Here is a 15,462-nt window from a genome sequence, read left to right as displayed (position 1 = left end):
ATACATTAAATTGGCTTTCAAATTGGCTTCCTGTGTTTGTGAGTTCCTCCACTAGGATAAGACCAACCATAAAAAGGCATTTAGTGATGGTGGTTCAATTAAAATGCCCCGTATGGATTCTACCTAGTCACTGTGTTTACACAAGCCAAACCAAACTGCCTTCTGTTTTATTGGCAGCCCATTAAGCCCTGCCCCTTATGAGGCTGAATCACTTCATGTCTCACATGATGAAGAAATGCAGCTCGTAAGCCGAAGCCAGCGAGGGGGAGCGGAACGCTTGGGCCGGGGTGTGTTTGGGTGTGTGATACGAGGAGCGAGACAACATGGAGTAAGAGACTGAGACAGTCACAGAAGGACGGCGACTCAACGTGTGACGACAATGCAACTTGGTCACCATTCATCTGGCCAATTTCCCTCGACAGGTCTGAGCACTTAACCCTATAGAGGAGATAAACAGCGCGTGCATGCACACAAACACACCCGTGTGCACACGCAAAACCCTTTTAGTTACTTGAATTAATAAGCCCCGAAGCAAGCAATGGACAGCCTGACAGAGAAAATAGTCCAATTACTTGTATCACACAGTGCGTTTAGAGCTCTGGAGGTCTGAGAGTCTGATGGGGATTGGAGGCAAAACACCAAAATTCAATCATTTCTGTTTTATCCTCCATTCACAGTTCCTTTGTTTCCATTTAGTGCTCCTGTGTAACAGTGATTTTCAATCAGAAACCTCCAGAAAAGCTGGGGTGGTACACCTTGAAAAGAAGCATTCACATGCAGGTGCATTGACTAACTAACACTGGAAACATACTGGATGAACAGCAGAATGATCTCAGCTCAAACCCACCCAGAAAGCATGCCCGGATAATTAAAGCAACTCACTTTAATGTGGGAATGCTGCAGCTGTCCAATCAAATACATTCTTAACCGACTAAGTGTTTAGTTGATTTAATAGAGTGTGAATTTCTACACAAAGAATCACACAAAAGCATCACTTTAAATCTTGTGTATAACTTGATAAAAACATGTAAAAAAAAAGAAATTAACAAAAGAGAACTGAGACCAAATTGACCGATTAATTGAGTAATTGGCAAAGAGGGGGCAGCCCTGGGGAATATGCTTAAAGCCTTAAATAAACTCGACATGTTTGTCAACCAACAAACGCAGCAGACGGAAACAGCGGAGAGAATAAGAACATGCAGAAATGAGGGAGAATATTCATACGCTCTGACTGGGCACACCAACTAAACCTCTCTCTCCCGTCGTGTTTACCCTTCTTATCATCGTTCCTTCATCTCCGCTTTCAACTTTTCCTTCTCTCTGCCTTCTTTCCATTTCAAGACCGCTATGATGCTCTGACTGTCGATGCTATTTAGTGTGAACACCTCTCTCTCTCTTCCTGCTTTCCTGCGTTTAGCCACAGCCTCTAATGTTTTTTTCTTTCTCTGCGGCTCCATTCCTCCATCCATATCATAGCTATCCCTCTATCTTTGCCTGGTTCTCAATCTCTTCTTTACTTCCAACCTCTATTTGCATGAATAAATAAATATGTGTGTCAATAAAAGAGCTCTCTGCTGGCTGGGACAGCCTGTAAGGCAGGAGTCCATTCTTTCATTTCCTTTTTCTCATCGGCATCCAGCAGATTCACGGGAAAGCTTTGTTTTGTTTCGCAATACTTCAACATATGGGCAAATAAATCTGAGACCGCCGTATAACTCAACACCTGTTCCCCCACAATCTTCCTCATCTCCATCTGCTCTCATCGGTTACGATGCCAACGACAAACACACACTGAGACGATGAGTGCTCGTAGGAAGGGATCGGCCTCCACTCACCTCTCTGCACCAGCATGGTGACCTCGCTGCCTTTGGGACATTTGCTGAGCAGGTCGACCACCTGGTTGTGAGACATGCTCTGCACGTTTCTCTTGTTCACTTCCACGATGATGTCGCCCTCCTTGAGGCCGCGGCAGCGCGGGTAGTCCACAATCTGCTTCACCCTCTGCCCTCCGCCTCCGAGGCTGTCGGCGATGGTGAAGCCGAAGCCCTTGTCTCCTTTCTCCATGTGTACGGTGATGAGCTCCGGTTGCGTGGCGATGGACGAGGCCAGGGTGACCACGTCGCTGGGGTAGCCGTGCTGGGACGAGGTGTCGGAGGCCGCCTCCGCCGAGGGGCTGTGGGGTCGGTGGAGGCCGTTGAGGGGCGCCCCTCCGTTGGTGAAGTTGTTGTTCTGGCTGCCGTGGCTGGAAGGCGAGTCGTAGCTGTTGGTGGCCTCCTGGCCGTTGACGATGATGGGCTCTTTGTTGTCGAGGATGGCCACCGAAGTGACCAGGCTAGTGTTGGGGTCGTCGGGGTCAAAGGGTAGCGGGTAGCCGCGGCACAGCTCCAAGTTGACCATGGAGCCAATTGGGATGGATTGGAAGATCTTCACGACTTGGGCGTGGGTGTAGCCGAGCACGCACGTGTCGTTGACGCTCACGATCACGTCACCTTGGAGACGGAGAAGAGGGAGAATTTCATTATTTGCTACCACGTTTGAGCTTCCTCGCTTCTACACCAGGCTGGGTACACCAACCTGTCTCCATTTTGCCATCGAGGGCAGCTGGTCCGTCCAGGACCAGGCTCTTGATCTGCAGGAACTCGTCCGGCTCGTCGCCTCCCACGACAGTGAAACCAAACCCCCGACGACTCTTTTTCAGTTTGGTATTGATGAAGGTCCCATTCAGCTCAGATCGGTTCCGAGTAAAGAAAGGCTTCCCTCCTGAAGACACGAAAGCAGAGACAATTACATTTAGATCGTTCTGATACACCCAAAGGAAAGCCATAGTTTGGGTTCTGTTGCTCAAACTGTTTTATACTGAATCTGGGCTTCAGTAAAATGGTTTTGAGTATGCAAATTGAATGACATCATTAATGAATGAAGGTCACGTGATTCTGCCTGGTTGAACAGTTCCTGCCAACAAGCTATTTCTTATCATTCCACGCTGGTTGTGAGGTTTTAATTAACGCAGCGATATCCATGAAGCATATTTCACAGTGGTCTCCAGTATTGAGAATAATCTAAACACCAATTACTCCGTCATCCTTGTTCTTCTCGCTTTCTCTACCTCATTATTCGTCATTAAGGATAAAATGAAGACAGATAGGAGATGGAATCGCTCAAACGCTGAGTGAGGTATTCATCCCCTGCTTCACTGTCGCCCATGTGAAGAATGGGGGAATAACAGCTGAACGCGGGGACAGTCACCGTTTATCAACGAAAGCCACAAAATGACTTCACACGTGTCACACAAATGGAATATGAATGAATATGGGGATGTTGGCGGAGGTGATGGAGAGAATGAAGGCCTGTACATTACAGTGAATGGATCACAGGGGAATGTGTACTTGGAGTCCGTTAGTGTTCTTTTGCTGTGTGTGCGTCTGGTTGGAATAGCAATATTTGACAAAAGCCATGGTGGGACATGGCAGGAGAACTGTAACGAAACTGTGAACATAGATGGGCGGCTTTATCCATAAGACATGCAGACATGTAAGAACGGGCCAGGAAGCAGAGGACATATGAAAGGGGAGAGTTGGGCCGAGAGATTTCAAATGGCATCTTCCTCTGGAGGAATGTTGAACCAACAATTTAACCGAGACAGAGAGAGAAAGAGAGAGAGAGAGGGAGGATGGGTGAGCTATAACAAAGAGATTGATGAGTGAAAGGGAAAAAAATGTCCCACAGAGCAGCGAGAGAGAGAGAGTAAGAGGGAGAGACGGGGTGAGGCAGTTAATTCTCTGCCATGGCTGGGCTAATTAGACAAGCTGCTCGTGGGAGGCGGATATAAAAGGAGCTGGCATCCAGGAGAAGGAAACACACAGTAATGGCTAGACACTGTGTCTGTAGGTGTTTGTTTGGCTAAATGGCGGGTGAAATCGGGGGCCGTTATTTGATGCAGCAAAGGGAACAGCATCATCAGGGTTCCATGAGGAGCAGCGTGAAAACAAAGTGGAGCGGGATCATAAAATACAAGCGGACGGAGCTGAGCAAACATCTCTTGGAAAGACTAGTCTACTGTACATACTAGACGAGTGGAATTAAAATGAAGAATATATGATGTATACAGAGAGCAGTCGACACCTCCGCCTTCATGAAAACTCGAACACTGCCTGAGGCGAGGAAAACAAACTACGCTGCAGGAGCTGCATTCAGGTTCACTCATAATAAGTCACTCTGGGTGCCTACAAACAGAAAAGTAATCTGTAATCTGTACTTCTACAGAAGTGGGAACCTACGTTTCTGTCCCATGGCGTTGGGCATCGGAGGTCCGGTCTGAGGGTCCCTGTATGTCTCCTGGTGGTTGGCGGCATAGCTGGCCAGTGGGGCCCCTGCCAGCGCGGAGTCCTCAATCCATTCTGCAACAAGAGGCAAATGTTCTCTAGATGGGGTCTACCAAGGTGCACAGCTGCCCTACTTGTGGAAGAAACCGGGGCCCAGGGCTCCAGGGCAACCTGGCCTACTGTGCTGCGTGTTTGGGGAAAAAACCATTTTGCTTTCTATGACAGGAGAGGAAGGAATATTTCTAAGTGGATATGAAACCTTTACGTATTCAATTAGAAAACCTTTCCACAGAGCAACAAGTGAATGGATGTGTATATACGTTTACAGTTTCAGATAACTTTCAACACTGCTTCAATCTGTTGAATCTAAACGGAGTTGGATCCATTTCCTCATAATGGCTTGTGTCTCTGATTGATCACCTTTTTACGCCGTCACAGCACCAATCAGACGACCACCTTCATTAATATTCTTAACAGTGAGATGGAATCAATGCAGGGGTAAAAGGAATAGGGGGAAAACCCCGCTTGAGGATATTGAGTTATTCTGAAGAGAGATTGAGCTTTCACACGGAGGGGAGAAAAAAGAATCAGCAGGTAATCGAGTAGAATCGAATGATTTCTGCTGACTGAGCGGAAGGTGAAGCGTGATTGGAGGCTTCCCATGTGGGCCTGCATTTACGATTAATCTCCGTCTGCGGGGGCATCCTGTGTTTGAGTGGTAGTTTAAGACAGGAAGCAGGAGCAACCTGAGGTCATCAATTAGGTGCGTTTTGGCAGCTGTGCGTGCAAAATCATCAGCGTTAATACTGGTCGCACATCGTGCTAATTACCAAAGAGGCTCTCTTTATCAGGCAGATCCTTTTTCAGCTGAAGGCAAACTTACCTTTCCTCAGCCAAGAAAATAGGCTTTCAAGTAACGACAAACAGGAGTCCAAAAAGCAACACGGAAAAGAGAAATAACTTTAAAAAAAAAAAGGCTGCACGGTACAGCCGCAAATAATAGTTATGCCTTTATGGAAGAGCACTTAGCAAATTATAAGTCAGTAGCAGGCAACGTCAAGAAATACTGTAGCAGCAGTTGTTATAAAGACACAGTCTCTCACACACACACACACAGACGGACAAACATACAGATACCTCAGTCACACACATGGATAGAAAGAAAGGAAATGACGCCCTTGGTGGGGGCTTGTGAACGAACCTCGGATGTAGCGCTCACCTTCGGGTGGCTGCTGGCTTTGGGGCTGAGGCTGCTGAGGCTGCTGCTCCAGCTGCCTGCGCCTCTTAGCCTCCAACATCGGATTCTCATACTGGGTCTTCCTGTTGATATGACTTTGGGATGGCGGGAAGGAGGGATGAGTGGATGGAGGTTTTTTAGGAATAAGAAACAAAAGGACGGGAAGAATGAATAATAGGAACGGAAAATAAGAGTCGGAAAACAGGATGCAGGACGAGAAGTAAATATCAGCAGGAAAGTGGAGCGCAGCAGGGAGGGGAAACAGAAAGAGTGAAGAGGAGGTAATAGAAGAGAGGGATAGGGTCAAGAAAAGGAGGGGGGACACATGGCGATAAGCTTTGATTAATACACAGTGGAGCAATACACAAGCATCCATCCATACGCACACAGGAACCTCTCTTTGACACATGCCTGACACAATCTTGCCCACAAATCACACCAAATAAATCCAAGTTCGACTAATTCATAGATGCTACAAGTCTTTCACGTCGCACGCCGACCCTGCAAGGTTTTCCTGCTAGCCTGCCAGGTGAAATGACACCTGAAAGCACTGCACTGAACACCAAATGACAGAGATGGTGCATAAAGTTCAGTATATTAGAAAAAAAAAATCAATATCGCAGAGACAAAGATGGGGAAAACATTGGAATGCCACAGTCTTGAGCCCCCAGGTGCTGCTTTGAACAACATCAAAAACGCATGAAACATATTCGTATTAATGCTGAGGCCCAGGGGCTTCACACACACACACACACACACACACACACACACACACACACACACACACACACACACACACAGACACACACACACACACACACACACACACACACACACACACACACACACACGTTTTCCCAAATGATAATGACACAAACAAAATGGCCTACATTTTCAAGTATACAAAAGACCAGAATAGCTGCAGCATAATCGAGGCATGACGTATTACAGCAGAACTGTACATATATTACAGCTGCTCCATTTACAGTAAGGTCAGGTTTCTTTTGTTGGAATGCTAATTAATGTGAATGAGGTGGTTTCTTCTCCTTCCCGTTTGTGCAGCGTCAGCCTTTTGCATTTGCATAGGAGTGTTCTCACGTGCTGCTGGGTGCCTCTACATACTGTACGTCACTTACTCAACATAGTAGACCCCATACACTGGATCGTCTATCTTCTCCCATCCTGGTGGAAGTTCTACAGAAAGAAAAAAGAAATGTGAGTGAGGCAGAGGAACCGAGGAGAACTCATGGCCGTGAAGCTGATGCAGGTAGAAACCTTTTGCCTCTACATTATGCCTGTCAGTCAGTCTCCAGGGCCAGGGTGACTCAACAGCTTCACATGCTGTCTGGCTGCACCCCCCTCTCCCCTCCATCCTTGTCCCTTTACACTGCTGACATTTCCACACATCAGATAAGAACAGAGAAGGCCCCCTTGGGAACATGGATTGATGTGTGGAGGGATGGAGAAGTGAAAAGAGGTGGGAGTGGTGACGGGGTCAGAGAGAGGACGGCAAGAAAAAAGGAAGGAAGGAAAAACAGGTAAAAATAAAGATGGAAGGGGGAAGTGGGGGACAGGAAGTAGGAATAATACAAGCTTTGAAACCATTGTACATAAACACATAAAATGCTTGATTTGATTACTGGAGCATTGATTATTAGCTGGCCTCCACATAGATAGTCACAGGCTTCTAATTGGCCACAAACACAGATTGTCCAATAATCCTCTCCTGTGATGTATCAGTTTTACATATCATTACCCTCGGCCAATTAAACATCGCCTTGTGTGCGACTAGATGGTAATTACAATCTTCCCACTTGAAGAGCCTCCCTCTGCCTCACTAATGAGAGAGGCTCTTATTTGGAGTGGAGTCAGCATCCAGATGGAAATGCTCACAATTGTATATACGTGACACATACGGCTGCAGATTATAACAGTTTGTCAGACCAGGTAGTTAGCACGATGTAGAGCGACCACCGACAGATCTGCAACTCAAATAACTATAATTCCATATTTCCGACACCTGCTGAATGCAGCTAGCACAAAAAGTCCACGCAGCTTTAAAAAAGGAATGCAAGGTTAAAGCGTTTGCGTTGATGTACGGGGTGAGACTACAAAGCGGGCACGGTGATTTCTGAACAGCGACGTTCAATGGAATGCGGTCCCGCATCGCCTCGTGCTAAATTTTAATCACCCACTTGATTTCACACTGCGCTGGTTCCGCTCCTGGAGGAGCACCTGTGTGCTGAGTGTGTGTGCGTGTGCATGTGTGTGTGTGTGTATGTGTGTGTGTGTGAGAGAGAGAGAGAGCACAGAAAAAGACATTTGCTGCTGCAACCATCTTTACAATATGGTATACAATTTCAGCGAGTTAAAAAAGCAAATGAGAACGGCCAAGAGAAAGAAATCCGTCGCTCATTAAGCGGGGTTTTCTTCTCACGCTGTATCCCTCCCCCCGCATCCCATCTTCCAGAACATATTGTGAATTCATGGAGGAGTCAAGCATGATGAATTACATGTTTAACTATTTGCATCTCATTCTCTCGATACTGTGCTGTGATTGATTTCTCTGGAGTAAGCATGTATTACAGTGTGTGTGTGTGTGTGTGTGTGTGTGTGTGTGTGTGTGTGTGTGTGTGTGTGTGTGTGTGTGTGTGGAGAACTACCGGCTGGTGTTATTGGGAACCAACCAAATTATGACATTCCTACGCAGCATTGGAAAACGGTGCCAAATGCCAGTGCTTTTCCGTAATGGCACTATTGCCATGACATCATCATTCCCCCCAGTCTCCAGACACCACGTATGTCCTGCACAAGCCGTTGTGCTTTTGTGTCTGATAGTTAGTGCGTGTTGATGAGGCGCAGCAACAAAAAAAAATAAAAAGGCCTGTTGCCGTCTGGCTCAGACAGACACCCATTAGGAAATCATCATTATAACAATCTTCCTCGGATCAAACCTCATCTCTTATGTATGAAATGACGGTGCGAGCGTGTCTGGCTTGCTGGTGGCATGTGTAGCTTTCTGATCCCACACAGTGTGTGTTTGTTAAAAATAAATAAAAGCCACATACTGAGAAGAGACTCGGTAAAGGTCAAATCTCTGTCAGCGTGACGTCGCGTGTCATTTCTAGATGATTACAGTTGTTGTCATCTCTCAGCGACTGACAAATAACTGCGTGTGAGCCACTGGTGGTGGTTTTGTGCGTGTCGTTTTGTCGATGTGCTCTAATAACCGCTGTTGTGACCAACAATGAACCCGACGTGTGCAACAACCGAGGGTTTGGGATCCAGCAGGATCAAAGATGAGAGAGGATCCTACCTAGGTCATTGTCCAGCTCCTCTGTGTGTACCCCTTCTACTCGGAGGGATGGTCAGCACGGCAGCACGGGATCGTTTTAAAAGGGGAAGAGAAAGGGGGGGGAGGCAGAGGGGGGAGAAAGGTGCAAATCAGTCAGTCAACCACATCTGAGAGTTAATCGAAGCCAGAGCCTCAACCTCATGTAACAAAAATCACAAGGCAAACGAAAAAAAGACTGGATCTCTGTGTGTTTGATCCAGCAGTTGGGGTTGAATTGAAATGTCAGCTTGTAATGACATGACAGCTATTCTCACATTGTACTAGTGTGTAGCGCCTTACACCTTATATGACTGGAAGAGTCACATGAAATGTATGCACATATTCAGGGTTCTGGGAGCAGAGCTCAGGTCAGGGAGGGCGTCACTTATTTGAGCTACATGATGCAGACGATGCAGTTAGTTCCAGGAAGCTGTGGGGCATCTTGCTCTGACAAACAGCTGAAGGAAGGAACGCAGCAGAACAGTGCCACCCAGTGATTCCGCACCATTTCCCGTGACCCAACACTGACACCTAGAGGCTGCTGGGGGAACCACAACCCTGGTATAAGCACATTAACATTGTGAAATATGAAGTGGTGTTTCCTACCCCAAATTAGAAGCTAGAATCTATACACACGTCTAGTTAAGTGGACATGTGTGAAAAGGTTCCAACACTAGTTATCTTTAATGTAATCATGAACAGGTTTCCGACAGTCCTCTAATAATAAAGAGACATTACAGGAGAAACTTGGCTGAGCTCGACATTAATGCTTGCCCACTAGCCCAGGGGAAATTAAACTCGGGCAAGTGGAATGCCATGTGCTGTTGTCCAATCAGATAAGTGAAACTGGGCGATTTGCCAAATAGCTGTTGATTTTATAATTTGTTTTAAACGGCCTACATTTTCCATTTCTTACAAGCAAGTTTGGCTCAGGCACGTAAAACATCTCGGATACTTTCCCGAAGCTTAATGTCGAGCCCCGGACCTGTGGTTTTACACTCTACGAACGAAAGAATAGAAGAGTCAAGTAATGCCTGAAGTCCTGTTTAATAGCCTGTGCTATGCAGTGGGTTTTGGAAGGAGTGAACCATATATGTAGGGGATTTTACATTTTACAAGCAACCATAATCTCATAGGAAATCATGGTCAAATAAGATCAACGTACCATCATCTTCACATTCTTCCAGGGGTTTCTGAGGCTTGTCCAGGCACCGAGGGTCTATCCAGGAGGTGGTCTTTGTGTTGTGGCTAAACAGAAAATAGACAAAATACATTTCATCATCACATCCGGTACAATATGTAGCATGTTGACAGGATTTAAAGATTATAGTGCACATTTTGATGGAGTGAGGGCTCGTTCTGATAGGTTAATGGTGTTAATATCGAATCAACTGGACAGAAAATCAGTGCCTTTATAATGATAATGTCTATAATAAGAGCCTAAAGAAAACACAAAGAACTCTAGTATGATACGTTAGAGGAAAAGCTCTTCCACCATTGACTTTAATCACAGACTGCTGATGATGGAGGGAAGCTGCAGAGAATTAGAGGATTTAATTGATTTCACAAGGTCACAGTACTTTTTACAGACGTACTCATCATTCTCCGTATTAAACTCAGTTCTCTAATGAGCAACAATAAAAAAATAGCAAAAGGTAAGTGCTTTAAAATATACAGTGAATGCAGCGTGGGAGGTCTTGGTTAATGCTCCAATATATTTTTAATAATGTAGAGCTTCCATATCTTTTAAAAGTCCACACTTTTTAATCTTTCAATTAGTGCTCCCAACAACAGATATCATATTAAGATGAAACATGGATCTGCAACCTCAAACAGAATAGGAAGTTAATTTCTATACTTGATGGAACCTGTACATTTTGTTTCTGGACTTCCTGATAAACGGCCCGAGTTAACTCACTCTATAAAGTAGACCTCTCCGTTCTCGGTGTAGGCCATCTCCCAGTTGTCAGGCAGAGTTCCCAGAGGATCCTCCTGGGGAGGATGGCTCAGGTGAGAGTGTGACTGCTGAGTGCTCTCCGTGGTGGCCGATGGTGAGGGGGTTCTCCCAACGTAGGGCGGGTCACTCTTGCGAGGGGCGAAGGGGCGCACTGAGTTGTGAATCTCTTCAAATTCACTAGAATCTCCTGGAGGATTTAAAGGCAAACATTACTTGGCATTTCCAAACACTTTCCAGGGAGAAGATGCAGTAGAGGAACCACTCTTGGTGCAACAAGAGGAGCCTCAAAAACCCAAAATGTCAACTAAAAATTGTTTTCACAGACTTTCATTGTCTACGGACCATGACCCCAAGAGATACTGTACAGGTTTCAGCCAAGTTCCTAACATGAAAGCATGTAACGTTTGAAGAAAAACATTTTTGAGAATATTAAAAAATCAAAATGTGGGGTTCAAAAATGACATTGCATCTCTAAAACGTATAAGAGTCCGGTGAAAAATCTCTTTTACCCGTGTGGTTTAAATTCTTCCAAGATGAGAGTAGTTTTTTAGAAAAATGGATGTTGCCACGAGAAAGCCCCGTCCAAGGACTTTCCAAAGCTTTCTCATTTAGTTGTTAATTAAAATCACAGTTACACTCACAGCTTTAGAGATATTTACTTAAGTTAAAGACTGCTGAGTGGGCGGTTCACACCTAAAACCATGTCCTCTGAAGTGCTTTCACCTAATTTCCTGGTATCCCATTTTCACACCAACGCTTGACTGGCACGCTCACAGCGAGCACAATCACAGGCGACAAATAAACAACTTTAGGTCCCACCTTCTAGAAACACATGGCTGGAACAGCTTTACGGCTGAGTCAACCTCCTTACAATGTCTACTGACCTACTAACACACAAGGGGAGATATTACAACAAAAAAAAGTAAATAATATCATGCAACATTATTATTATCAGAGCCTGTTGAAAAAACACAACACGTATGTCAGCATCAAGCTTCCAATCATTTTTAATTATTCAAATCTAACTCCACAAACACAAAACCTACCAAGAACTTCACTATCATTATCATTAGGAATGCTTTCCAAATATTGAGGTTGCTCAGTCAGACACCCTCTGCTGTTTGCAGCCAGATGGCACTGTTTTACATTTTTGGAGGCATAGATACAGGCAGATGTAGTCAAACCCAGAGACCACTGACTCACCAATCAAAGACGCTCTTGTACTCTGCAGCCCCTCACCACACCAAGCTCTCCCTCCAGCTCGTTTGGTCTCCTACTCTGTCACTTTCTGAGCTTATCCTCCTTCACAAAATACAATCCTGCCTTGCTTCTCTTCCTCTCTCTGACCAATCATTATCAGAGTTGCCCACTTTGCCCTTCCCCAGCCACTCCCTCGTTCTCCAAAATGTCCTGCTACCTTGTCCCCCACTCGCATCCCCTCCCACTCGCATCCCCTCCCAAACAGAGCAGTAGAAAGCCGGATAACATTCTCGTGTTATACTCCTAAATAAACAGAGCACAGCATGCTCTCGGGCTGCTGTCGAAGACGGCTCTGCAAGCGTCTGCCTGTGTACTCACTGACTTCAGGTCTGTTTGTTTTAAAAGCGTCCGCGCCAGCTAAAGGACCTTGTGACTCACGGTTCAGCAAAACATACAACTACAGCCCGTAAAAGAGAAATGACAATAAACCAACAATAAGTGGCACGCGTTCGGTCATATGACAGCCGGAATTGTGAGAAAGTGGAAAAACCTGCGTGAAAGTGTAGACAAGTGAGGCGAGTTAGCCTGTGCACGCGGTGTTGACCAATGCCAAATGCAGCACTTTGTATTGGCTGATGCCTGTGTGAAATTTAATAGCAAATTTTATTTCGTTTGGAGCGTAGTGCCAGCCTTGATGCCTGTTTCAGCCTGGTATTTTATATCTAAATAAATGAAAATTGTGCCTAAATCCATTGGAGATGGGCTGCTCTTTACACTGCTGTGCCTTAAGTGACATGACAAGCGACTTGTTATTGGATTTCACCTCTGTACTCACAAAGTGAAGCTGCTGAACAGGAAACAAACAAACAAACAGCCAGAGAAAATGACTGTGAAGACTGTTCAGTTTGAGTACGGCCTTCAAATCAACTGTATCCGCTCCTCAGCATTCACACTCGCTGTTGCATCGACGGAAATATTCATTTTCCGTGTGTATTGTAATTAGTTCCGGGCGTGGTGGCCTGCCGTTGACTTTCAAACGTTGCGGTTTGTAAACGCAAGCATTCTGTGAGAAACGCGTAGTCACCGATTCCAAACAGAAAGGAAAATAAACCGCCCTCGTAAAATAAACCACATCATCAGAGTTGTTTTCTCAGACTTGACAAAGCTCCTTCGAGAGTCGCAGAAGACAGTAAAGAAATTTGCATGCCGAGTCGTACTCTTTATTAAAAGTAAAACTGAACATAATGGGAAAGCGGTTGAGTGCCTCTTTAATATACAAAATGAAAACGGAGGGAAGCAAGCAAATCTTCACAGATTTGAGAAGTTAAATATTCTGCTTCCTTCTTTTATGACTTTACATGTGGAACCGCATCCCTGGTCACATTATTTCACAACTGACATCGCAACTTTTAAGGCTTTAGTCTCACAATTGTGCTCTTGTAGTTGTCTTGGTGACACATGCATTAGCTAAAACCTGTGAAGACATCTATCCCACTGTCATCTCATTTTCTAGCAACATGCAATTCTTTCTCCTCTTTCGTCCCCTTCTTCCTCGGCCTCCTGCCACCTGCACGTACCTGTAAAGCTACTGTTCATTTCCGGGAGGTCCTCGTCGTCCTCCTGCTGCTGCTCTCCAGGCACTATTCCAGCATTGTGCATGTCATTGTAGGACTTGGAGCGTCGGGGAGTGGAGTGCTGCGAGCCCGGCAGGCTACCGCTGAGCCCGTCTGGCAGTGGGGCATCACCGCCGCTACCACTACTGCTAATCACTTTCCCACCAGGGGGCTGCACCGGTGGCTTGGGCGTCCCATAATAGTTACCTAGGCAACAAAAGAAGGAGGCAGGGATGGGGGGATTAAAGAAAAGAAGGGTATCTTAGTAGGAGGGGTCAAAGAGGGGTGTGTGTGTGTGTGTGTGTGTGTGTGTGTGTGTGTGTGTGTGTGTGCGCGCACTGGAGGGGGTTTAGTTGCAGCCTTTGTATGCAAATAGAGAGACAAAGTTTGTGGGAATCTCTGAAGCCAAGCTGAATTTCTTACGACCCAAATAAAGTCAAGACCACTTTGTTTCAACTTAACAAAACTAATGAATGTTTCATGAAAATGTTTTTTCTCAAACAATATTGCATGATTTTTTACTATTAAAACTCAATTAAGTGGATATTTCGTGAGTCCAACTACCAAGAAATGTGTTGTATTTGGACACACAAGTGGCATACGGTGGTAGTTTTCCTCCAAATAGCTCATAATATTGTCTGAAGACATTTGGTGAAGCAGTTTGCAGCCAAATTATCCTCCAGTGCCAGCAGAACATATCATCAAACTGACAGTTTTAAAGGCAGGACGATAAAAGATGCAGAACTGATTTTGTTCTCCCAACAAAAGTTAGACCAGACCGTATCATCTGAAAACCAGAACACGAAGCCAAATATGAAAGCCAACATCTCAATTAAACAGAGCAGCGTTAACATCCAAAATATAAAGGCAATGCAGGAAAGGGGGGACTTTTCCAGGTGGCGGAACTACAGTCAAAAGCGAAACTTAAGTGGAAAATAGACAGAAAACATCTTGGCAGGTCATAGCAGGAAACGCGCATAGGTAATTAACGGCATTACCAACGACTGCCATCTCTCTCATTAAAAAGGTTTAGTAGCCATTTTCAAACTGATTCAATCTGTTCAACATGTAGCATTTTCTTAAAATGCCAACAAAATGGTATTGTTGCATTCCTGGACCAAACCATAGGATGTTACCATTAAAAGGCTGGTATATGAGCTTGTACATAGTTAATAAAACCTTCAGTGAGACATTACAGGAAATATTTAGGTGTGGGTATTTTTTTTACCCACAACCAGTTCATTAAACACAAAGCAGAAGCTGGTTTAAACTATAGTCATCTCACAAAGTGAATTAAATTGAGTATATGACCCATTTTTTTATTGACTATAATCAACTGACAGCCACACTGTTCCAAGCCAATACTGCAGAACACATTTGAATTGCCATTCCAGCTCATTTAAAGGTGCTACATATGAAATTGGGAGCATTTTGATCCAAACATGGCGAATCCTGAGCTGGCGGCTAGTAGCTAATGGTGCTAACAGCGCTAACAGTACAAACGACAAGCAAGCGTGCTGACAGAGCTAACAGTGTTTACCTTAGGGGGAACCTGAGGGTGGGTGCTACGCTCCCGGGCTGTAACCGTCATATGAGAGCAGCTCACATGCACGACCATGCAATAAAGAGAAAGCACGGCCGGCGCCGTATGTCAACACAGCAAAGGGAAGCTTGGTTGATAACAAACACAGCTCAGGCCAACAGTCCTCCACTATATATCCACGCAGCCCATAGTTGTTCGCTGCTTTATTAATGCTCTGAAGTGACATGAAGGTGTCGGAAAGCTTCTGATTCCCTCC

At 45.3% G+C, this 15,462-nt stretch overlaps 1 protein-coding gene across 10 annotated transcripts in view; it reads right to left on the bottom strand.

The window, feature by feature from the left end:
* The window catches only part of magi1b (membrane associated guanylate kinase, WW and PDZ domain containing 1b), a 123,748-nt gene that overhangs the window by 30,077 nt on the left and 78,209 nt on the right, over positions 1 to 15,462 (bottom strand). For 8 of the 10 annotated variants that reach the window (XM_084036373.1, XM_084036372.1, XM_084036377.1 and 5 more), the window contains 9 exons: positions 13,628 to 13,870; positions 10,812 to 11,037; positions 10,059 to 10,141; positions 8,876 to 8,911; positions 6,696 to 6,753; positions 5,524 to 5,654; positions 4,278 to 4,397; positions 2,575 to 2,760; positions 1,836 to 2,489 (listed from right to left, as the gene is read on the bottom strand). In XM_084036373.1, the coding sequence (XP_083892499.1) occupies positions 1,836 to 2,489; positions 2,575 to 2,760; positions 4,278 to 4,397; positions 5,524 to 5,654; positions 6,696 to 6,753; positions 8,876 to 8,911; positions 10,059 to 10,141; positions 10,812 to 11,037; positions 13,628 to 13,870 (1,737 nt within the window). The remainder of the gene's footprint in view (positions 1 to 1,835; positions 2,490 to 2,574; positions 2,761 to 4,277; positions 4,398 to 5,523; positions 5,655 to 6,695; positions 6,754 to 8,875; positions 8,912 to 10,058; positions 10,142 to 10,811; positions 11,038 to 13,627; positions 13,871 to 15,462) is intronic. The other 2 variants (XM_084036376.1, XM_084036380.1) reach the window with 1 other exon arrangement.

Source organism: Eutrigla gurnardus (assembly GCF_963514095.1).
Source record: "Eutrigla gurnardus genome assembly, chromosome: 2".
NCBI lineage: Eukaryota > Metazoa > Chordata > Actinopteri > Perciformes > Triglidae > Eutrigla > Eutrigla gurnardus.
The sequence above is the reverse complement of the archived record's forward strand: the minus strand, read 5'-3'. Positions and strand labels throughout refer to the sequence as shown.